Raw genomic sequence first — 22,538 nt, 5'->3', positions numbered from 1 at the left:
GCTTGCTATCCAAGCATAAGAACCTCAATCCAGATCCCCACGATTCATTAAAAGCAAAAGTCAGGCTTGGTGGCCTGTGCCTACAATCCCAGCACTAATATGGCAGAGACAGGAGGCTGCGTAGGACCTGCTGGCCAGCCAGCCTAGACAAATAGATGAACTTCAGGTTCAATGAGAATGCTATCTTTAAAAATAAGGTATAGAGATCGATGATGATTCCCACCAACCATGTCCCGGAAGCTGAACAAAATGAGTGAGAGCTCACACTCTTTGTTCTCCTAGAGGATAGGTAGGCTTGCAACAGAGCCACAAAGGGATTGCTAAAACTTCCCCTGGACCTAGCCCAGGATGCTTTCAGGTCCCACAAATCTTACAGGACAGAGAGACAGCTGCACTGTGGTCTATTCCAATGATTGGCACTATTGGCAAGGACTCCGCCAAGGTCCTCAAGGCCATTCTTCCCAGGCCGGGGGACAAGTCTCATCTCCTACTTTGTTACCAAGGAGGTTGACAAAGATCACGTATGGCTAAGGAAAAAAAGAAGCAATGAGCCAGGTGTGGCACATGCCTTTAATCCCAGCGCTCGGGAGGCAGAGGTAGGGGGATGACAATGAGTTCGAGGCCACCCTGAGACCACACAGTTAACTCCAGGTCAGCCTGGGCTACAGCCAGACCCTGCCTCTAAAAACCAAAATAAATAAATAACTAAATGAAAAAGGTGAAAAAAAATAAGGTATAGAGCAATTGAGGAAGACACCCAACATCAACCTATAGCCTCATAAGTGGAGACACCTGCATATGTGTGTGCATGCCCCACCACAAAACACATACACACACAAACACATGAACAAACCAGTTGCTTTTAGGCCCTGCATTGGGCTTAAGGAGGAAACCCTCATAATGGTGGGGTCTTCCATTTGTCCTGGGTTCTGCTACAGGGATTTATTTCAGCCACTGCCACCCAGATGAGCAATTGCTCGGCCCCTTGCATTCAAATTCATCAGCATCGAGTTTGTTAAAGCGCAGCTTCTTTGAAACTTGGACCTTCTGGCAGCCACAGAACTTCGTGGCCTTGAGCAGGGCCTCAGTCATCTATCTGCTCCCTGTTTTGCATCTTGGTGCAGGTAACCATGATGACTTGGTCAGATGAACCCTGGCCACCACAGAGCTTTACAAAGGCACCCTGAGTGTCCACTGGAAAGTGCCGCCTCCTGCCCCCCCCCCCCGCCCGCCCCTGGTGCTCTCATGCAGGCAGCAGGCTGTGGACATGTCCACCAAGACTGCTGTTGGGACACCATCCTGCACAAGGAATGGAGCCTTGCCGGCTCCACTGGCTACAGCCGCCAGAGGTCACTGTGAGCCAGCAGTTAGGCTTCCTGTGAGCTGGTCACCTGGAGGGAGGCTATTTAGAGAGGAGGAAGGATCCCATTCACATACTACTCACTACTACAAATTGCTATAATTCTTCTGTTTTATCATGTTATTGTCGATCTTCTACTTTGATTTATAAACTGAACTGTATCATAGGTGTGTATAGAGAAAAACAGTCTTTGTATAGAGAGAGCTTGGCACTACCCTGGATTCAGGTGCCCACTTGGAAAAATATATCTCCTGTGGATAAGAGACACTGCGTTTGTGTGTGTGTTAAAATGCACACCTGTGGATAAGAGACACTGCGTTTGTGTGTGTGTTAAAATGCACAGCAGGGCTGGGAGATGGCTCAGCAGTGAAAGGTGCTTGCCTGCAAAACCTCGGCCCCGTGTTGCAGCCAGGTTCGCACTGCGGGCAGAAATCACCTGACCAAGAGCAGCTTTTGGGAAAAAATGGGGGGGTTATTTTGCCTTAGAGACTTGAGGGGAAGCTCCATGATGGCAGGAGGAATGATGGCATGAGCAGAGGGTGGACATCACCCCCTGGCCAACATCATGTGGATCACAGCAACAGGAGAGTGTGCCAAACACTGGCATGGGGAAACTGGCTAAAACACCCATAAGCCTGCCCCCAACAATACACTGCCTCCAGGAGGATTCAATTACCAAATCTCCATCATATGGGAACCTAGCATTCAGAACACCTAAGTTATGGGGCCAACCGAATCAAACCACCACATTCCACCTTTAGCCCCCATAAACTGATAACCATTCATGATGTAAAATGCAATGCATTCAGTCCAGTGTTCAAAGTCCCCACATTTTTTTAATCAATACTAATGATGTTCAAACATCCCCATAATCCAAGGTCTTTAACTGAGTGATAATGAAAAAAAAATACCCCCAAAGGCCATAATGACTCAGAAAAAACATTTGCACGGCAAAAAATGGCATTGGGAGTAGCAAAGAAATATTCAACAAATACAAGATTTAAAACAACCAGGGCAAACATCAAATTCTGTACCTCCAAGACCAACAGCTCTGGCCAGTGAAAAGTCTCTAAGTCTGATAATCCTAACCAGCAACAAGTCTCTGGAGTTCCAATTCCACCCCTCCAGCTAGGCTACTGACAGTCCTGGAAAACTTCATCCAGGGCTGGCAGCTCTCCTTAGCAGCCATCTTGTGGTCTGGCACCTCCTCTGGATCTCACTGCAACCCACGGTTCATCCTCACAGTGCCATCGGGTCTCCATGCAGGCACCAAGCAAACCTGCTTCACACTGCCCATGGCCATTTCCAAAACACAAGACTGTGCTGCAAATTCAATGACCCTCTCTTTCCTGCATTTCTTATACTCCATAATACCATGTAGGGTGCCAATTTGTTAATCCATGGGGGAATAAAGCAGACTTTGAAGAACAGGACACTCCTTTAGCATTCAGGCCCCTTCAAGAGACTGCATTCTTTCTGCTGCCCCAGTGCAGGTCAACTGGCCCAATCTCAGTGGATGTAATCTCTCATACAATTGCAGCTGAATGGGCAGAAGACTCAGTCCAAAAATTTCTTTCTGTGCCATAGCCCTGTGCACACACCAGTTCATTTCTACACACTGCAATGCTGCACAAGTTCTCAGGACATGGCATAACAGCAAGCCTCTCACACAAACTGCTTCTAGCCCAGTCCAAGCAAAGTTCTTTCTCACTCTCATAAGCCAGACCTCACAGTGCATAGTTTTTGCTGCATTCAGATATTTCAACTCTGACCAGAATAGCCCAGCAAGTTGTACTTACAGCAGTGCGAGGTGTCTTTTAGGCCAGGGTTTCAAATCTTACCACATTCCTCTTGAAAATCATCTCCAAAAGGCCAAAGCCACACAGTCAGGTGTCTAGCAGCAACCCCACTCTTTGTACCAACATTACTGTTGCAATCAGGTTTGCATTGCTGGAAGAAATCACTGGACCAAGAACAGCTTTTGGAGAAAAAAAGGTTTATTTTGGCTTACAGACTCAAGGGGAAGCTCCATGATGGCAGGGGAAAACGATGGCAAGAGCAGAGGGTGGACATCACCCCTGGCCAACATATGGTGGACAATAGCAACAGGAGTGGGTGCCAAACAATGGCAAGGGGACACTGGCTATAACACCCATAAGCCCGCCTCCAACAACACACTACCTCCAGGAGGGGTTAATTTCCAAATGACCATCAGCTGGGAACCTAGGGCTCAGAACACCTAAGTTTATGGGGGATGCCTGAATCAAACTCCCACACTCAGGTTCAATCCCCAGTACCCACATAAAACCAGATGCACAAAGAGGAGCATGTGTCGGCCCATCTTCTGCAGTGCAAGAGGCCCTGGAATGCCCGTGCTTCGCCTTCCCCCATCTCTCCTTCCCTTCCCTTCTCTCAAATAAGTAAAGATATTTATAAAAGCCAGGCGTGGTGGTGCACACCTTTAATCCCAGCACTAGGGAGGCAGAGGTAGGAGGATTGCCATGAGTTTGAGGCCACCCTGCGACTACAGAGTGCTTTGCAGGTCAGCCTGAGCTAGAGTGAGATCCTACCTCGAAAAAGAAAAAAAAAAAATTACAAAATAAAATCTACATCGTTTCATTTTTGGGTAATTTTGTTATCTCTGTTCCTATTGACAAATTAATATATTTGAAAGCACACATGGAAATGTCTAAATTTCCCTTCATGAACGTGGGTAAAATATGAGTTGAGGGGTTAGCAATGGTTCTAAGGTTGAGCACAACTGAACTAATCAGAGTTGGGAACTAAAAATATTAGAAGTTAGAAGAGTGACTTAATTTTTTTTTATTTTTCCATTTGAGAGACACACAGAGAGAAAAAGGCAGAGAGAGAGAGAGACAGAGAGCAAGTGAGAGAGAGAGAGAGAGAGAGAGCCAGGGCCTCTAGCTACTGAAAATGAACTGCAGATGTATGTGTCATCTTATGAATCTGGCTTATGTGGGTTCTGGGTAATGGAACCTGGGTCCTTAGGCTTCGCAGGCAAGCGCCTTAACTACTAAGCCATCTCTCCAGCCCTGGAAGATTGACATTGTTGTTGATGCCCTGTCTTTCCCAGGATTCCAACCACACCTGAGAGCACCTACCCATGGACGTCTTTAAGAGTGCAAGGGTGGTCAAAGATACAGGATTGTATTGCCAAAAAAATCAATTAGAAAAGGTCTCACAGTTGCAAGATTCAAGTCTCTACCAGAAGAAAGGACTCCAGGGTGGTCAACCTCTCTTTCCTCTCTCATTTTTCCTCTCCTTCCCTCCAGCACCTCTAAGGCTAAGAGCTTTCTTCTTCGTCTGACCTTCTACTCTTCCTCCTCCTCTTTCCCCAGGCTAAGAGACCGTGAAGAAAGGGAATATGAGTCCTAGTACAGTTACCAAGAAATAGCTATGACCAATGATACCCTGGGTCTGGTGCAAGGGACTGGGCTGGGGAGACCGAACCTGCGCGGCCGCCCACTAAAGGCAGGGGGCGCTGTGGCGGGAGCCGCGCAGGGCGCGCCGGGCCCTCTGGCACCAAGAGTCCTCTCGTCTCCCCCGCGGCTTCCGGAGCAGCCATGGACCGCAACCCCTCGCCTCCGCCGGCCGGCTGCGATCAGCACGAGGTGGACCTGGCCGCGGGCGACTGCATCGGGAGCACGGTGTACAGCAAGCACTGGCTCTTCGGCGTGCTCAGTGGGCTCATCCAGGTGCGTGGTCCGGTCATCTGCCGAGCCCCCCAATGCCCCTCGGGTGCCCCAATGCCAAGGGAAGTTAGGCGGAGGGATGCTGCAGGGCGGGGGGATGCTGCAGGGCGCGGGGGGATGCTGCAGGGCGGGGGGATGCTGCAGGGCGGGGGGATGCTGCAGGGCGGGGGGATGCTGCAGGGCGGGGGGATGCCGCGGCGCGGCCCTCGTACGGTTACGCGTGACGTCCCGGGCACGCGAGCTTGCAGACCCGCCCGGGAGGACTTGCTCCTCAGCCCCACTGGGGTTTCTGAAAACCAGCCTCTCGTGAGTGTTTCAGGGGCTTTTGCTCTACTTCAGAAAACGGTGTCTGCAGAGGCTTCCTTACATCCATGCATGACTTCAGGCGAGCCACCTAACCCAGAGCCCGAAATTCTCTAGAAATTTCTGTAATAATGCATAGTGAAACCAGCGTTATCAGATACAGGGTTTGTGTGTAGGTGGAGGTTGTAAGGGCCGAAGAGTACTTGAAATGGTACTTGGTTTATGGGAGGCACTCAGAATACGTGTTTAGTCTCCTCGCTGCCTTTCCTGCTTTTCAGTCTCTGCTTTTCCGAGGGCATTTTCTACATAGAAGGTGGAATGTCCTCCCTCCCTCTCCCTTCCACCGTTCCTTCCTTGCAGCTGTTGATGGCACACCTGTAGCTCCTGTTGCTCACAGGAGAAAAATACGTATTTCTTAGCTGAGAATCATGGTTCTTTGCACCCCAGCAGCCTGGTTATACCCATGATAGCGTGTGTCTATTCCATTGCCAGCGAACTTTTCACCATTCCCAAACAGATGCTTCCTGAATCTTGAACTCTGAGCTTACTTCTGAATGCTCTTTCATAGGACAGACTCTGTCCTTCCTTTCGCCAAGGTTTAGCTTAAGTGAGGTGTCTTAAAGATGTGTTTCTACCTTCTCCCAGGAATAGGTCATTGGTCCATCAAATTTTGCTGCCATAGCTCTTTGTCTGCAATTCTGTTGTCACTCAGCCTTTTCTATTGTGACGGTCAGTTTACTTGTTGTTCCCCAACTAATCCTAAGCTGTCTGAAAGCCAGCTGTCCTATCCATGCCTGTGTTTCTGTTGCAATTTCGACCCACAGCATTTACTCCATGAGTGTTGAATGGGTAGGCAGTACCCAAGGCACTGATGTTGTAAAAATATTTTGCTAAAGAAAATACTTTGAGGGGTCTCTTTGTGACTTACAAATGATATTACTTGAACTGTGGATGGGTTTTATTCATCTTGCTTTTCCTTCCTTTCTATCCTGAAGACCGTTACACCTGAAAATGGCAAGTCCAGCTCAGACGACGAGGAGCAGCAAGTGGAGCTTGACGAGGACATGGAGAATGAAATTTGCAGAGTGTGGGATATGTCAATGGATGAGGTATGAGTATAGAAGTGAAACTCTGAAAGACTCATGAGGAGTGGAGAGTAGGCTTTGGAAAAGGTTCCTTCCTCCACTCTGAGGAAGGGCCTTATTTAGTATCTGTAGTATTCCAATTTATAGCTCAGGAAATGAAGTCCCTAAACTATATATGGTAAGTATTGTCTTCAAACACACACACACACACACACACACACACACACACAGTTAACATCATAGAAGGTATTTAGCATAAGCTAAGACAACCGTGACATCACTAGTGGTATAATTTAAAGGGACCACTCATATATAGTCCATCACTGACACGCACCATTATGAGGCATATATCCTACAATGCATGTCCCACACAGTCAAAGGATTTAATTTTTGTACCCACATTTCTAGGTGGCATTTAGTGCACTTTTGGGTCATATGTCTACTCCACGTTCACCTGTCACACTCCTTTAGGTGATGTTGACCAAGCAAATCTCTAGGAAGAAGGTAGAAGGCTTTATCTTAGTTTTAGTTACATTGCAAACACATTTTTAAACCCTTTTTTCTTTGAACTCTTTTTGCTGTTTTTTTCCTTTCATCATAATACCTGGCAGCCAGCAAACATGTTTAAATGCATGAATAAGAATTCCAGATGAAAACAGTCATTTATGTAAATATATTCAGTGCAAAATGAAAAGAGGGAAGTTACCTGTCAAATCACAATTAGATTTGTTTGTAAAGTTGCCTTGGGACCAGATACCACAAAGACCAACATTACTTTTGTCTTGCTGACTCAACTCCCGACCTTACATTATTTTTCTTGTATCTGAAAGGTGCATATGGAATGAAACTTATGGTTGTCTTAGTTACGGAGTTTGAAAGGAAATGTTCAGCATCTAAATTTGTAACCATTTTTGTTTGTAGGATGTGGCTCTATTTCTCCAAGAGTTTAATGCCCCTGACATATTTATGGGAGTACTGGCCAAATCCAGATGCCCCCGGTTAAGAGTAAGTGGGCTCACTTCATTTTCCTCACTTTATTTTCCTTCTGGCTACAAGTCAGTAAATTAGTGTGCAAATGTTTTGTAAGCAGTCTTTGGTAGTGTGCTATCTACAAGAGTAATAGAACTTTAGATTTGGGCTGAGTTGGGGAAATGAAAGCTCTGACCTCTCAGTAGTGGAAGCCAGGCAGGGGCAGCCGTGCTGTGTGCTCCTGGCTGACAGAACAGGGTGCACTGCCGAGACCTGCTTTCTTTCACCGCAGCGCCTTTAAACTCACGACATCCTGTGTTGCTTAAAAACATCCTAAAGGTGGCGCATTGCTCACGACTCTCACAATCTGAATGTAAGCCATCTTCCTGGCACTAAATCTGCCCTCTGCTTGGTCCTCCTTGCTGAGGGCTGTCTGTGTCCCACCTCAGCAACACTGTCATTGCCAGTTCCTTGTGTGCAACCTTGTCTTTTCAGTATTCACACCTGCTATCCAAGGAGTTCTTTCCGTCCATGCTTTCCGCAGTGAGAAAGGCGTGGTGATGAGCGCCGACGGCAGACTCCCGAGAACGGCAGAGAAGACCGCTCGAGGCCATTAGCTGCCCCCCGCACTTTATTGCCCTGAGACGCTGTGTGCTATGCACACAGTGGATGATGAATATCTGTTGAGTCATTGGGATTTATGGATTTCCGCTATTGACTGAGTCATTTTTCTTCTCCTGTGAGGCATGCTTCATACATAAAAGAGCTGAGTTGAAGCTAAGATGTGTCCAGAGTGGCCCAGCTATTTGAAAATGGAGCTGGAGCCGGAGCCTGGGCGTTAGTAAATTTAATACTGTACTGTATTTGCAGCTCTTTGTTTAAAGAGATAAAGGGAAGTTTTGTGTGATATGTTTACAAAATGAATGTTGAGGTGAGAATTTTGTTTAGTGGAGTGCACCACCTAAACTGGATACCAGTGAGGCTCTTTTTTTCCCTAGGCCCTGTGTTAACATGAAGAGTGGACAATTTTGTGGGTTTTCTCCTTGGTTTTTCTATCTTAAACTTATTGACTCATGATTAATACTTAGAAGGTAAACTTACGTCAGGAATGGCCCCTTTCATGAACTAGTCGCACGGTTGTGAGTGTCTACAGTAGTGGTTCTCAGCCTTGCTCACATGGTAGGCTCATCTAGAACACAGGCTGTCAAACTTCGGGGTGTCCCAGATCACTGGCGCTGAGCTCGCCTGCAGAGTTCCTGACCGCTTGGTCAGGGCCAGAGCCCAGGATCTTCACTGTGTCCCCGGTGGAGCTAGTGCTCTGGCCGAGGGCTGCGCTCGGACGCCGGGTCCTAGGGAGCTTGTTAAGACCTTGAGTCAAGCCCTGTCTCCTGTCTAGGCAGCTTTTGAAGTTCCCCAGTGAATCTGATGAGCAGCCACGACTGAAGTACTTGGTCTGTGATGGAAACTTCACTCACTTTGTTCTGGAAGTGTGTGTGCTTTCTGCTCCCCTCTCTAATCTTTTCCCAACATTTGGCCACCACATTTTATTGAAACTCTCTTCCCTGTAACTCCGGCCATCTCCTTTTCTGTTCTTTGATCTCTCAGCCCTCCTTCAGAGCTTGCATCGCCTGCTGTCGCCATGTTTATCTTCTCCTCGGCCCTCTTCTTCCTCATCTGAAACATGGGAACAGTAACAGGCCCTCCCTCCTCCCTTGCTGTGTGAAGTGGTGTGAGGAGGTGCTTAGGCTGGTGTCGAGGGATTGTGAGTGCAGGTGAGCATTGGCTTGTTACAGAGGTAGACTCTTTCAACCTTTTCACTGTGATGCACTGTGTGTGTTACTACTAGCATCATCTTGTTTGTTTTTGTTTTTGAGCCAGTCACACTCTAGGCCATACTGACCTGGAACTCACTCTCTAGCCCAGGCTGGCCTTGAACTTATGGCAGTAGTCCTACCTCAGCCTCTCTAGTGCTAGAATTAAAGGTGTGTACCAGCACCCAGCTCAGGATAATCTTCCTAGATTGTTTCAGTGTTGTCTTCCCCTCCTTAGTAAAATTCGTGGCTCCAGATACCTTTCCATATTCCATCTATTCTTTGATTTAGCAGTCAGATCCTTTAATCATGATTCCCCTTTTCTACCACGTCACTGTGCTCCTGTCCTGTTCCTGCTGTGGCCAGTGCTTTCTTTACCAGTGACATATCTTACCCCCATGTTAGTCCCTTACTGCTCATTTCACCCCTAAGATTTCTCCTTGCATGACCTCTGCCTGTGAGCTTTCTTTTCTGTTTTTGATTCCTTCAGGTACTGTATACTTGTCAGAAGTAGAGGCGGTCAGCGAACTTCTATATCCTGTGCGCTTGTCAGAGGTAGAGGCGGTCAGCACACTTCTATATCCTGTGCGCTTGTCAGAGGTAGAGGCGGTCAGCGTGCTTCTATATCCTGTGCGCTTGTCAGAGGTAGAGGCGGTCAGCGTGCTTATATATCCTGTGCGCTTGTCAGAGGTAGAGGCGGTCAGCGTGCTTATATATCCTGTGCGCTTGTCAGAGGTAGAGGCGGTCAGCGTGCTTATATATCCTGTGCGCTTGTCAGAGGTAGAGGCGGTCAGCGTGCTTATATATCCTGTGCGCTTGTCAGAGGTAGAGGCGGTCAGCGCCCTTCTGTATCCTGTGCGCTTGTCAGAGGTAGAGGCGGTCAGCACTCTTCTATATCCTGTGCGCTTGTCAGAGGTAGAGGCGGTCAGCACTCTTCTATATCCTGTGCGCTTGTCAGAGGTAGAGGCGGTCAGCGTGCTTATATATCCTGTGCGCTTGTCAGAGGTAGAGGCGGTCAGCACTCTTCTATATCCTGTGCACTTGTCAGAGGTAGAGGCGGTCAGCGCCCTTCTGTATCCTGTGCGCTTGTCAGAGGTAGAGGCGGTCAGCGCTCTTCTGTATCCTGTGCGCTTGTCAGAGGTAGAGGCGGTTAGCGCTCTTCTGTATCCTGTGCGCTTGTCAGAGGCGGTCAGCACGCTTCTGTATCCTGTGCGCTTGTCAGAGGTAGAGGCGGTCAGCGCACTTCTGTATCCTGTGCGCTTGTCAGAGGTAGAGGCGGTCAGCGCTCTTCTGTATCCTGTGCGCTTGTCAGAGGTAGAGGCGGTCAGCGCACTTCTGTATCCCGTGCGCTTGTCAGAGGTAGAGGCGGTCAGCGTGCTTCTATATCCCGTGCGCTTGTCAGAGGTAGAGGCGGTCAGCGCACTTATATATCCCGCGCGCTTGTCAGAGGTAGAGGCGGACAGCGCGCTTCTGTATCCTGTGCGCTTGTCAGAGGTAGAGGCGGTCAGCACTCTTCTATATCCTGTGCACTTGTCAGAGGTAGAGGCGGTCAGCACTTCTGTATCCTGTGCGCATGTCAGAGGTAGAGGCGGTCAGCACTTCTACATCCTGTGTGCTTGCCAGAGGTAGAGGCGGTCAGCGCGCTTCTATATCCTTTTCCCTATTCCCACCCCAAACTTGGCTCAGTAAAATTTTTTGTTCAACTTGTTACTCTATGCATCTTTCACCCCAGAACCATTGTGACCTATGAAATTTGACTTGACAGGAAATCTGTGTGGGAATTTTAGGAAATATGGCCTGTTTCCAGGAGATATGTATGTCCATCAGCCATGATAAAAATCTTGGGTAAGTCTTAACTGCATGTTTTTCAAAACATAGACTCATACTTTTTTTTTTTGGTTTTTCAAGGTTGGGCAATGGTGCTCTGAGAACTTGGACTTAGGCTAGGGAATGGGATTTGCCAGCAGACTAGATTAGACGTTGCCACTAGCTGAATAAAAGGTTTTCAACCCTCTATTAGAAGCTTCTAATTGTCTGTTCAGGGAACGTTGAGCAGAGGTATTTTTTAATACGGAAACCCAGTGGTTACTCTAGGAGGTCTGTTGAACTCTTCGTTACATTCATACAATGGGATGCTCTGCGGTGATGAATCAAAGAACACCTTCAAGAATAGCATGGTGAATCTTGATTTTCATGTGGAATGTACGAGACTAGGAAGATGTGTGCATGTCCTGAACATCACAGTGTACTCCATGTTAACTGTACAGTTGTTACATGTCACTTAAGAGACAGATACCTGAAAGGTGGTTTAAGGGGGAAATATCTATAATTCCTTTCACATCAAGTGTAAAAGCAAAGTCAGACATGTATAAAATGTTGAAAGTGTAGAGTAAAGCAAGGAAGTGATCGTTGGCAGTGTCAGGTTGCTTCTAGGTGGGAATGAGAGCTGATTTGCATGGGGCATGTTGGGGGAGGGCCTGTGAATGACATATGAGTGTTTGCTTCATAATTATTCATTACCTACAAACTTGCATTTTCTAGCTTTGTCTGAATTTATGCTTTATTTCACAGTAAAAATGTTTAAAAATCAAGTGAAGCTGGTATTTGAAGAGTGAAGTGAAGCATATGCGTTAACTTGTTTTGTAGGCAGGTGTTACTGCACTGTTTGTGTGACTCAGACCCACCTACTCTCCTGGAAACGAGCAGGTATGCTTTTCTCCTTGTTGTGGCCTTCGAGAGCTCACTCTGGGAGTGCCGGGACTCCGTCCACTCCCGAGCGGGTGTCCGCGGCGGACGCTGAGCTGCCCGTGTCACGCAGGTTGCTGCACACTTGCCTTTCCCAGAAGGAAGCGGCCAGCATCTGGGTTCAGAGGATCCGGGAACATCCGGCCATTTGTGACAGCGTGTGCTTCGTCATGTCCAGTTCCACAAACGGTACGTCGTACGCAGCCTGCAAAGGTCTAGACCGTATTTGTTAGCAAACTCCACAGTGAGGGAGAAAAACAGATCCCAGTGCGACAGAGCAAAGCACCCTTGCGGGGAGCTCTGCCCGGACAGGGTGTGGCTTCGAGGCACAGCACGGGGGATTTTGCTGACCCTTGCTGCTTTGAGCCGTTTACTTCATTTTCGTATGTCCCTTCTGTGCAGTTGACCTGCTGGTGAAGGTCGGGGAGCTTGTAGACAAGCTCTTTGACCTGGATGAGAAACTGATGTTGGCGTGGATTAGACATGGGGCCACTCAGCCTGGCGACCAACCTCAGGAAGGTTCTGAAGAGCAGCCAGCATTTAGGATTGTGCCCTGTGTACTGGAAGCTGCCAAACAAATACGGTGAGTGAGCTCTCCTTCATCCAGAGTTGTTAGGAAGATCCTCAGAAGCAGAGGCTCAGGTTCCTCTTGGTAGGGTGAAGTATGCGGCCGATGACATGTGATTCATGACTGATACTTGTGCTGGCATATGTTTGCTGTTTTCTCCACGGAACGTCACAGCTTCACAGCGCATGTTCTGCTATCTGTTGGCAGTAGACGAGTGTTCAGCGAATGCAGGTTACTGACAAGTACAGCAGTTCTGTGTGTTGCTTTGTATGTATGTGTGTGTGCATGTACAGTATATGCATGGGTGTGTGTGTGCAGATGTACACACCCTGTGCCCAGGAGCATGGGGTCTTCCTCTACCACTCGTACACGTTGTTTCCTTGAGGCAGAGTTTCACTGCATGTGGAGTTGTTGGAGGCCAGGAGAGGGGTTTGGTCAGATTGGCTGACCAGCAAGACACAGATTCTCCCATGTCCACCCCGTCCACATACACAGGACTGGGGTTACAAGCATGTGTAGCCACACCCTGCTTTTTTATGTGGGTGCAGGGGATTGAACTCAGGCCTTCTCGGGGCCTCATGCTTGTGCGGCAAATGGTCTTACTTCCTGAGCCATTTCTTGAGCCCAATTTGTGTGTGTGTGTGTGTGTGTGTGTGTGTGTGTGTGTATATGAGAGAGGGGGGGGGGCAGGGGAGGGGAGAGCAAGAGAGAGAGAACTGGCATACCAGGGCTTCCAGCTACTGCATTCAAGCTCCAGAAGTGCGCACCACCGTGTGTGCACGTGTAACCTTGTGCTCTTGCATCACCTGGTGTGTCTGGCTTACATGGGATCTGAAGAGTCAAACATGGGTCCTTAGGCTTTGCAGGCACCTTAACCACTAAGTTACCTCTCCAGCCCCCTAATTTTTTTTAAGAGAGAGAGAATTAATTGGCGTGACAAGGCCTCAGCCACTGAAATCAAACTCCAGACTCTTGTGCCACTTAGTGGGCATGTGTGACCTTGTGCTTGCCTCACCTTTGTGCATCTGGCTTACTGTGGGATCTGGAGAGAGATCAAACATGGGTTCTTAGGCTTTGCAGACAAGCACCTTAACTGCTAAGCCATCTCTCCAGCCTTCACAATTAAAAAAATATTTATTTGAGGGCGAGAAAGAGGCAATAGAGTCAGAGAGAGAGAGAGAGAACACAGGCATCTAGCCACTGCAAACTCCAGACACATGGGCCACCTTGTGCATCTGGTTTATGTGAGTCTTTCGGCTTTGCAGGCAAGTGCCTTAACTGCTAAGCCATCTCTTCAGCCCATGAGCCTTAATTTTATGTATTTCAAATAACTAAAGAGAAAAGAATTTCTGTGTTTTAGTTCACAGTAAACATGAAATGATTGCAGTTCACTGAACACACTTGTTTTCTTCCTTCTTGGTCTTGTGTCCACACCAAGGTGGTGAAGCGGCTGACTTGGGGCCTTGCGGTCTGTCATGAGCGACTAGCAGTTCCTTAGGTCATTGAGACAGTTTATCACTAGAAGGTTAATGTTTGAGCTGACAGTTTAGTACATAGTACATTCTTAGTACTTAATAGGCTACATGAAAGCCATTGATTTGATGCCCTTAATCAAGGGAGGACTGAAAAGTTCATCTTTCTCCTTTACCTGCTTCAGTCTTCCAGTCAGCGTCCCCTGTTTGGATGATGTGGAAGACCTACCTCACTCTTTCCGTGGCCACTCAAGTCCCAAGCCCTCTTTTGACTTTTGTCGGGGATCCCATTCATGCCAGCCAGGCCTTGTCTCTCACCCAGGCACGCGCCACGTTCTTGTTCCTGGCTGAATTGCCTGCCTTTGGGTTTGCTTCTGAGTTCTGCGCTGTGTTTGCCAAGCAAACACTCTCTGCCTCAGCGTCACACCTCGGGCTTTTCACTTGCCTTCTTTAGGAAATGGATCAGATTAAAACCAACCAACCAACACCCCCCACCATGGCCCTTGAGGCTCCACAGAATGCCTCCCGTCCTTGTTCTTTGTGTAGCCATCTGAATCTTCCTTCCTTTCTTCCCCGAGCCAAGCCCATTGCCACTGAGCATTTGCACAAGATGTCTCCTCCACTTCAGACACTTCTTTGCCTCTTTGGATTTCCATGTGAGCGTCATTTCTTTTAAGATGCCCTGTTAAGTTAGCTTGTTCTGTGGCCCTTTAGCACCTGGAACTTTCTCTAGTGTTGAATTCACTTTGCTTTTTTATAATTACCCCTTTAATTATCTTTTCCTTCAGACTGTTAAACTTTATGAAGGGAGATGGAACATCTCACATACCTCTGTCTCCCCAGCCCCTAAGTGCCTGAAAACAGTAGATACTTAATTACACATTTGCTAAACCATCCATTTAATTGTTTATTCTCTTTTCTTAACTTTCCCATTGAAGAACCAACATTTTTTTTTTAAATATTTTTTGTTCATTTTTTATTTATTTATTTGAGAGCGACAGACACAGAGAGAAAGACAGATAGAGGGAGAGAGAGAGAATGGGCGCGCCAGGGCTTCCAGCCTCTGCAAACGAACTCCAGACGCGTGCGCCCCCTTGTGCATCTGGCTAACGTGGGACCTGGGGAACCGAGCCTCGAACCGGGGTCCTTAGGCTTCACAGGCAAGCGCTTAACCACTAAGCCATCTCTCCAGCCCAAGAACCAACATTTTAAATTTCTAAGAATACAAGCTGTTGAGCAAAAGGATTCGGTCTCTCATCTAGGGAGGTAGGGTGAGCCTGTGGAGTATGAAGAACGTATTGCCAGTGCTTGGTGCTGTGGCCTTATTTCCTCCTATAAAAGTGCAGGGTTACCCTGCCGGTCTGTGTGTGTTGCTTCTGTGGACATAGCCAAAGACCGTTTTACTTCTTGCCCCATGTGTGGAGGGAGGGAGGGAGGGAGGAATGGATGGATGGATGGATGGATGGATGGATGGATGGATGGATGGATGGATGGATGGATGGATGTAGAGTTGGGTTTCCTGTTTCCCTCATGATTTAGCAGGCTCTGGTGAGCAGACTTTGTCCTGATGCCTATCTTGTGTTTAGTGCCACAGGATGGGGACTTGCACAGTGGCAGTTGTGTGGAGGTGAGTGAGTGGCTGCAAGTCTCTAGACAGGAAAGTTACTGACTTGGCACCTTTGCTTGTTATCCTTAGCTCTGAAAACCCAGAAGGGCTTGATGTTTACATGAATATCTTACAGCTGCTTACCACAGTGGATGATGGAGTTCAAGCAATTGGTAAGGTCGTGTATTGGAATGCTCAAAAGTTTCTCATTTAGCTGTTTGCTATATCTAACCTACTTCTCTGTTAAAACATTTATTAAGTACAGTGTCCTGATACTGGAAAAGACACATGGGATTTACTTTTTGACCTGGTCTGCCATGACTTCTGCCAGGCTGATGACCCACCCATCACACTCCAGGAGCAGAAAACAGTGCTGGCCTCTGTGCTGTCGGTTCTGTCTTCCATCTACGCCTCACAGGCGGAGCAGGCGGGCCTGAAGACAGAGAAGGGCAAGTATCTTAGTGCTCCACTAGATTGAATTGGAACCTGTCAGATTTTAATTTCCAGGTCTGTATGTATTCTTCACCTGCTTTCCTTCTCTGTTTTTGCCTCTACTAATAAAAAAAAAAAAAAAAAATACTTGGGCTGGAGAGATGGATTAGCAGTTAGGGCACTTGCCTATGAAGCCGAAGGACCAAGGTTCAATTCCCCAGGACCCACATAAGCCAAATGCACAGGTGGCATATGAGTCTGGGGTTTGTTTGCAGTGGTGGAGGCCCTGGCACTCCCATTCTCTCTTATCTGCCTCTTCCTCCCTCCCTCCCTCTGTCCCTCTCTCTCTCTCTCTCCCTCAAATAAATAAAATACTTTTTAAAAATGCTCTCGGAGCTGGAGACATGGCTTAGCAGTTAAGGTGCTTGTCTGGGAAGCCTAAGGACCTGAATTCAATTCACCTTCATAATCCAGCTACACAAGGTGGTGCACGCGTCTGGAGTTTGTTGGCAGTGGCTGGAGGCCCTGGTGTACCATTCTGTCTAGCTGTCTGTATGTCTCTCATTCCCACTGTTGTAAAAACTATTGCATGCTCAATATAAAAATACAAAAAAAAAAAAAAAAAAAAAAAAAACTCTCTGAAAATGGCCTATAAAGTTTATACAAGTCATTAAGGAGCTACACTGAGTGTAGCTCAGTGGTAGAGGCCCCTGAGGACGGTCCCTCATCAGTCTGATTTTCCAGGATGTTTTGAGCTGTTTGGTTGGTTTAGCTGAGTTGAGTTGAAAAGTTCTAAGCCACAAGCTCTGCTACTTTCACGGGGTAATGTGGAATGTGTAGAGTGTCCACGCGTGTGCTGGGTCCTTCCATTGCTCAAGTCTTCAGAAGTAATCTCAGGGGCTTCATATAGATCCCACATATGTCTTACTAGCTTTATTCCTGGATAGTTTATCTTTTGGGAGATATATACATAGAGAGAGACTTTGGTTATTGTTGGAATTTATTATGATTCATTTCTGTATATTGTTTAAGTTTGAATGTAGTACATTTGCTGATTTGCATTTTCAACTTTTATTTACAACTTCCACAAGTATAGACAATAAACCATGACCACAGCCCCCTCCCGCCACCCCTTCTCCCCCTCCCACAGCCCCTCACCGCACCCCTTCCTCCCGGTTGCTGCTTTTCTGCTGTCGCGCCCTCGCCCTCCTACCCTGCAGGTCTTGTGTAGGCATCACCAGCTGCTGTGAAGTCACAAAAGTCAAGGCCACTGTGTCACATGTTTGTTTGTTTATTTTTACTTTAAAAATATTTTTTATTTATTTGCAAGCAGAGAGAAGAGAGACTGTCAGAGAGACTGGGCGCTCCAGGGCTTCTAGCCTCTGCAAACAAACTCCAGATGCACACAGAACTTGGTGCATCTGGCCTTACATGGGCACCGGGGAATTGAACCGGGGTCATTAGGCTTTACAGGCAAGCACCTTCACCACTTAGTCATCTCTCCAGCCCCCTGTTTTTATATTCTTTATTTTTTTCTATGCATAAGGGATTGAACCCAGGGCCTTCCGCATCTAGCCGGGGACTTTGCACTGAGCCGTGTAGAGCCACAGGCCTGACTTCCGTTTTCAGCAGTCGTTCCCCCAGGAATCTTGAGCTGTATCTAGTACTGCGCTGCATCCCGCTGAGATGCTGTCTGTGACCCTCATACCCAACTGGGTGGCTCAGCGTCTCTGGGGATCAGTAGCAGTGGTGGGAGCATTAGAGGGTATATATAAAGTGTTTGCTTTGACACTTTTAAGGAAGTATTAATCTGCTCCTAATTTATTTAGAATTTAAAAAAAAATTTTAATGTTTCTGTGTGTGGATGTTCAAAGTTCAGAGGACAACTTTTGGGTCGGTCCTCACATGCCCACCTCATTTGAGGCATGCCATTCCCATGTGCTTTGTATGTATGACAAGTTTGGATGTAGAGCTAAATGTTTTCAAATCATATTATTTGACTCCATGCTATAGAAACCTTTCTTTATTCTTGGGGTTATGATTATTAAGCAGAAATGTAAAGTTAGAGTCAGTTGGAATTGGAAGAGATATCATTTATTATATTGCTATAGCATTCTATTTTTATAGGCTAATTAAAATCACTTAAGTCTTAAAATTCAGATTGTGGAGGTTTTGTTTGTTTGTTTGTTTAACATGATGCAGCATAACATTAAAAAGCATTCATTGTCTTAAGATTTTAGATCAGAATCTTTCCTCACCACGTTCTGCCCAGCCTCCCGAGCTCTGTCCTGTGTTCCGAGGCGGCACACTCGGCCCTTCCCCTGCAGCTTGGGGCACCGCCTCTCCTCGCCTGCGCTCCCACCCCTGACCGTCCCCTGGTTCTCCGCTCAGTGCCTCCTCATACTCTCCCTCTGAGCTGTCTCATTACAGGTCCTTTTTATCTCTCCCACAGCACTTAACAAACTATAAAATGATCTATTTCATTTATATATTTGAAAGCATAAAAATGTAAGCCTTTTGAGGGCTAATGCATTAGTGATCTTATTTACTGTTTTATCATATCCATAGTCCCTAAGGTTGCACCTCTCTTGATTTTGTCCAGCAGATCTTCCTCTAATGGACAGCCTAATTAGGGTGTTACAAAATCTGGAACATTGTCGGAAGAAACCAGAGGCTTCTTCAGAGTCTAACACAGAAGAAACCAAAACATGTGATTTAACCCAAGATGACTTCCACTTGAAAATCTTACAGGATATTTCCTGTGAATTCCTGTCTAACATTTTTCAGACAGTGACCAAGGTAGGAAAAGTGTGGTGGCTTCTTTATCACAAGACGTAAAGTATGGAGTGTTAGGTGCTGGGGTGTGCGGCATAGATCCGAGCCTCAAGCTTGAGGGGATGAGCAAGTCTCCATGGCTGGGCAGGCGGGCAGATGGCCAGGCTATCCGAGTGGCATCCTCTGCCCCACCAGGACCTTTACTGTGGTTGTGTCCCTCCCTTCGCTGCAGTACTGGGATCAGAACCTACACTCTACCACTGACCTATGTCCTCAGCCCTGCTATTATTTATATTTATATAAATAATATAAATTTATATATATATATATATATATATATATATATGCAGTGTGACCATTCATTTTGGGAAAATAAATTCAAATCTCATGTTATCACTTGTAGTCTTAAAAGCAGCAGCAGATGTGGTATGGTATATTTTATTTATGTTTGCTAACATGTATGCATGTCTGCAGACCTTACTGCTAAAATGTACTGAAAAGTAAAAGTGTTGGTTTTGTTTGAATCATATTATTGGCTATGGCAGTTTTCATCTTAAGTTCAACAGGTGATGATTGTGCCTTATTTTGCTTGCTTGTGGTTTTTTATTTTTTTGAGGTAGGATCTTCCTCTAGCCCAGTTTGACATGGAATTCACGATGTAGTCTCAGGGAGGCCTTGAACTCTCAGCTTTCCTCCTACCTCTGCCTCTCACCATACCCAGCTGTGCCTTATTTGGATTCTCAGTTTTGTTATTACTGAGAAGGAACATCTCTTTTTCTCTCTGCGTGTGTGTATGTGTGTGTGTAGCTGGGAATCAGGCCCAGGGGCCCTCACATTCTAGGGAAGTATTCTGCCAATGAATTCCCCCAGCCCAGTGTATCCGTTTCAGCTGTTTGTATGCATTTCTTTGATAATACATATTTTTTCATATTAATTTCATATGTTTTCCTAGTTATTTGCCCTTGCTGGTGTGTTTTGTTTTGTTTTGTTTTTTGGTGGAAGAACAAACATGTTTCTTTGTTTCTTAGTTACAGGAAGATAGCTGGGAGATGGGCTGAGAGTAAGCCCAAGGATATATTGTGGAAATTGTTTCTGTCTTCTGCTCTTTGAATTTTTTAATTTATTAACAATTTCTATACATGTATATAATGTACTTTGGTCATAATTACTTCCCATTACTTTCTCTTTTCCTCTCTCCCCAAGCCACTTTTTCCCAGCTGGACCTTCTGCTAGATTGTGTGTGTGTGTGTGTGTGTGTGTGTGTGTGTGTGTGTGTGTACATGCTCATGTCTGTGTCTCAACCCTACTGAGTGACGTTAAGGTTGGCTTATATGAACGTGGGCGGGGAGCTGTTCACCAGAGCCCACACCGCTGACCAGTGGTTACAGCACCAGATACATGAAAATTCTTACTTGCCACATTTAGGGAAATTGGATTTAATATTGAGGGAACTTACTACTGATACCTGTCTTAGGCAAGTGATATGATCAATTTAGAAAGATTATTATAAATTAATAAAGAGGAAGGAATAGAGACAGTTCAGTCTGGAGACCAGAAAACCAACTGATTTTTTTTTTTTTTCTTGGCTTTTCCAGGTAGGGCTTCGCTCTTGCTCAGGCTTGGCCTCGAATTCACAGCAATCCTCCTACCTCTGCCTCCCGAGTGCTGGGATTAAAGGCGTGCGCCACCACACCTGGCTTTGATGTGTTCTTAAAGTTGGTAATCTTCGGGGTTAGTGAGATGACTCAGTGGTTAAAGGTACTGGCTTGCAGGGCCTCATGGCCCAGGTTTGATTTCCCAGTACCCACATGGGGCCAGGTGCACAAAGAGACACATGTATCTGGAGGTTTTTGTGCTGGCTGGAGGCCTTGGGAGGCCCATTCTCTCTTTCTCTGTTATTGCAAATAAACTAAATGTTTTTAAAAAACATTTATAATCTCCAGATGGATATGGTGGCACACACCTTTAATCCCAGCATTTGGGAGCACATGTAGGAGGATTGCTGTGAGTTTGAAACTAGTCTGAGAATATATACAGTGAAATCTAAGTCACCCTGGGTAGAGTGAAACCCTACCTCAAAAAAACAAAAAGCAACAAGAAAACGTTTGTAATCTTGAAGAACAACCTGATGAATAAGGAGAGGAGGGATGGGCGAGGGGGTGGGGAAGCACGGGGAAGAGCCAGCTGTGCAAAGAAGGAAAGGTGGTGGCTGTGCCCAGACATCTAGGCAGCAGGGCAGAGGATGCCGTCCTTCGCTGGAATCAGGGTGTGTTTGGGTCACATAGCCTCTTTGTGGTAGGTTCAGTGTGGGACATGTAAAGTGCTTTGGGACCTGTGAGTGATTATCTCTACTGATTTATATTTGTTCCCCAAGGCAGCTTTAGAAATTATGCTTTTTTCACATTGTCTGTGTTTTAGGAGACTGTGGCTCAGGGTCTCAAGGAGGGCCAGTTAAGCAAACAGAAGTGCTCCTGTGCCTTTGAAAACCTCCTCCCTCTCCACAGCCCTGCCGTGAGTATGGGGTAGTGGACAGAGGCTGAGCCTCCCAAGATCACTGCTAATCCAAATGTTTTCACGTTTTGAAGAGAGCACACTTTACAGGACATAATGTCTTGTGGGAAAGATGGCTGATGTAGATAAGTCATTGTGTCTAGCTTGTGTGTAACTCTGTTCTTCAAAGGAAGGAGTCAACATGGAATTTACACTGTTCCTTTCTGTTATGAAGTAGACTGAGCAGATATTAAGTACAAGTTTAAATTTTTAGGAATAGTCAGGTTATTATGGTTTGCAAATAATATCACATATATTACCATAGAAAGCAATTTCAAAATAGCATGGTTCGGAAAGTGAGGTTCCATGAAATAAGGGCACTGAGGGCTTATGAGCCGGGGGTAACGCTGAGGGTTAGCCCCTTCCGCCCTGCTTTGGAGGCCATAAGAAAGTACTGTTATTTTCACCTATGGCTCCGTCAGTGCAACTTCCTACCGGGCCATTTAGCAAGTACAGGAAGAGTGTTTTTGTTATAACTGTCAATGTCATTACAGCCACCTCGTCATGATTACTTGATTCTTCTGTTTGGCTTGCAGGTAGAAGACTTTGTTAAAGTCCTACGTGAAGTTGATAAAACCCTTGCCAGTGACCTGGAGGAAGACTTCCCGAGTTTGAAGGTTTAGACTTGAAACCCAAGTTGGAATTTGTCCTGTTGAAGAAATAAACTTTCTTTTTTAATTTTGAAATTGATATGTGGGAAATGTTAAATCAGACTCATATTTAGACCCTAATTGCCTAGGACTGCACCTCGATCTTACACTCACTTTTCTGTGGTTGGGGTCTGGAGTTTTCTGCTATCCCCTCCGTCCTTTTGTAGGGTTATGTACTGCTTGAGAAAGGAAGCAGAAGTACAAGTGATTGTTGAACTTCTAGACCATTAGGCAAGTTGTCGAGGACTTTCTCTATAATTCTTGCTTGGGTTATGTGAGGATTTTGTATTGTAGCCACTGCGAGTCCATGTAGCTGCAGCAACAGAAAACCCGCCCGCGGTGGCTTCATCCGATGGCTTTTGTGTGCACCCCACAGTCATGAGTGCTGCGGCCATCAGTTCTGACCTGGCAAGCAGCTCAGGGACCCACTGTGTTCACTTGTTCATCGTTGTCTGCCATAAGGAGGCTGTGGCACGTCTCCACCCACATTCAAGAAAAT

General features: G+C 46.5%; 1 protein-coding gene and 1 non-coding gene across 3 annotated transcripts; both read left to right on the top strand.

Moving 5' to 3' along the window:
• The first annotated feature begins 203 nt into the window (after window positions 1–203).
• Window positions 204–293, top strand: LOC123459926. The gene has a single exon (XR_006636661.1). It is a non-coding gene; the product is annotated as a small nucleolar RNA SNORD116 (small nucleolar RNA).
• A 4,638-nt stretch (window positions 294–4,931) lies between these two features.
• Saal1 (serum amyloid A like 1) lies at window positions 4,932–22,079 on the top strand. Of its 2 annotated transcripts, none has more exons than XM_045145725.1 (12): window positions 4,932–5,076; window positions 6,372–6,485; window positions 7,383–7,466; window positions 11,007–11,086; window positions 11,888–11,947; window positions 12,060–12,175; window positions 12,389–12,569; window positions 15,723–15,805; window positions 15,893–16,081; window positions 18,670–18,863; window positions 21,258–21,350; window positions 21,926–22,079. In XM_045145725.1, exons 1-12 carry the CDS (start codon window positions 4,945–4,947, stop codon window positions 22,010–22,012), a joined length of 1,413 nt encoding a protein of 470 aa, XP_045001660.1. In that variant the 5' UTR covers window positions 4,932–4,944; the 3' UTR covers window positions 22,013–22,079. The 2 variants fall into 2 exon arrangements, with proteins under 2 accessions (XP_045001660.1, XP_004650878.2); XM_004650821.2 differs by having other exon boundaries at window positions 18,667–18,863.
• The last annotated feature ends 459 nt before the right edge of the window (window positions 22,080–22,538 follow it).

This window comes from Jaculus jaculus, chromosome 3 (genome assembly GCF_020740685.1).
Source record: "Jaculus jaculus isolate mJacJac1 chromosome 3, mJacJac1.mat.Y.cur, whole genome shotgun sequence".
NCBI classification, from domain to species: domain Eukaryota; kingdom Metazoa; phylum Chordata; class Mammalia; order Rodentia; family Dipodidae; genus Jaculus; species Jaculus jaculus.
Note: the sequence above shows the minus strand (reverse complement) of the source record. Positions and strands in the feature narration are given on the sequence as shown.

Coding starts and splice junctions, on each gene's coding strand:
- Saal1 (XM_004650821.2), top strand. CDS start 4,945: ATGGACCGCAACCCCTCGCCTCCGCCGGCCGGCTGCGATCAGCACGAG. Junction 5,077..6,371: donor TGCTCAGTGGGCTCATCCAG/GTGCGTGGTCCG, acceptor TCTATCCTGAAG/ACCGTTACACCTGAAAATGG. Junction 18,864..21,257: donor TTTTTCAGACAGTGACCAAG/GTAGGAAAAGTG, acceptor TCTGTGTTTTAG/GAGACTGTGGCTCAGGGTCT.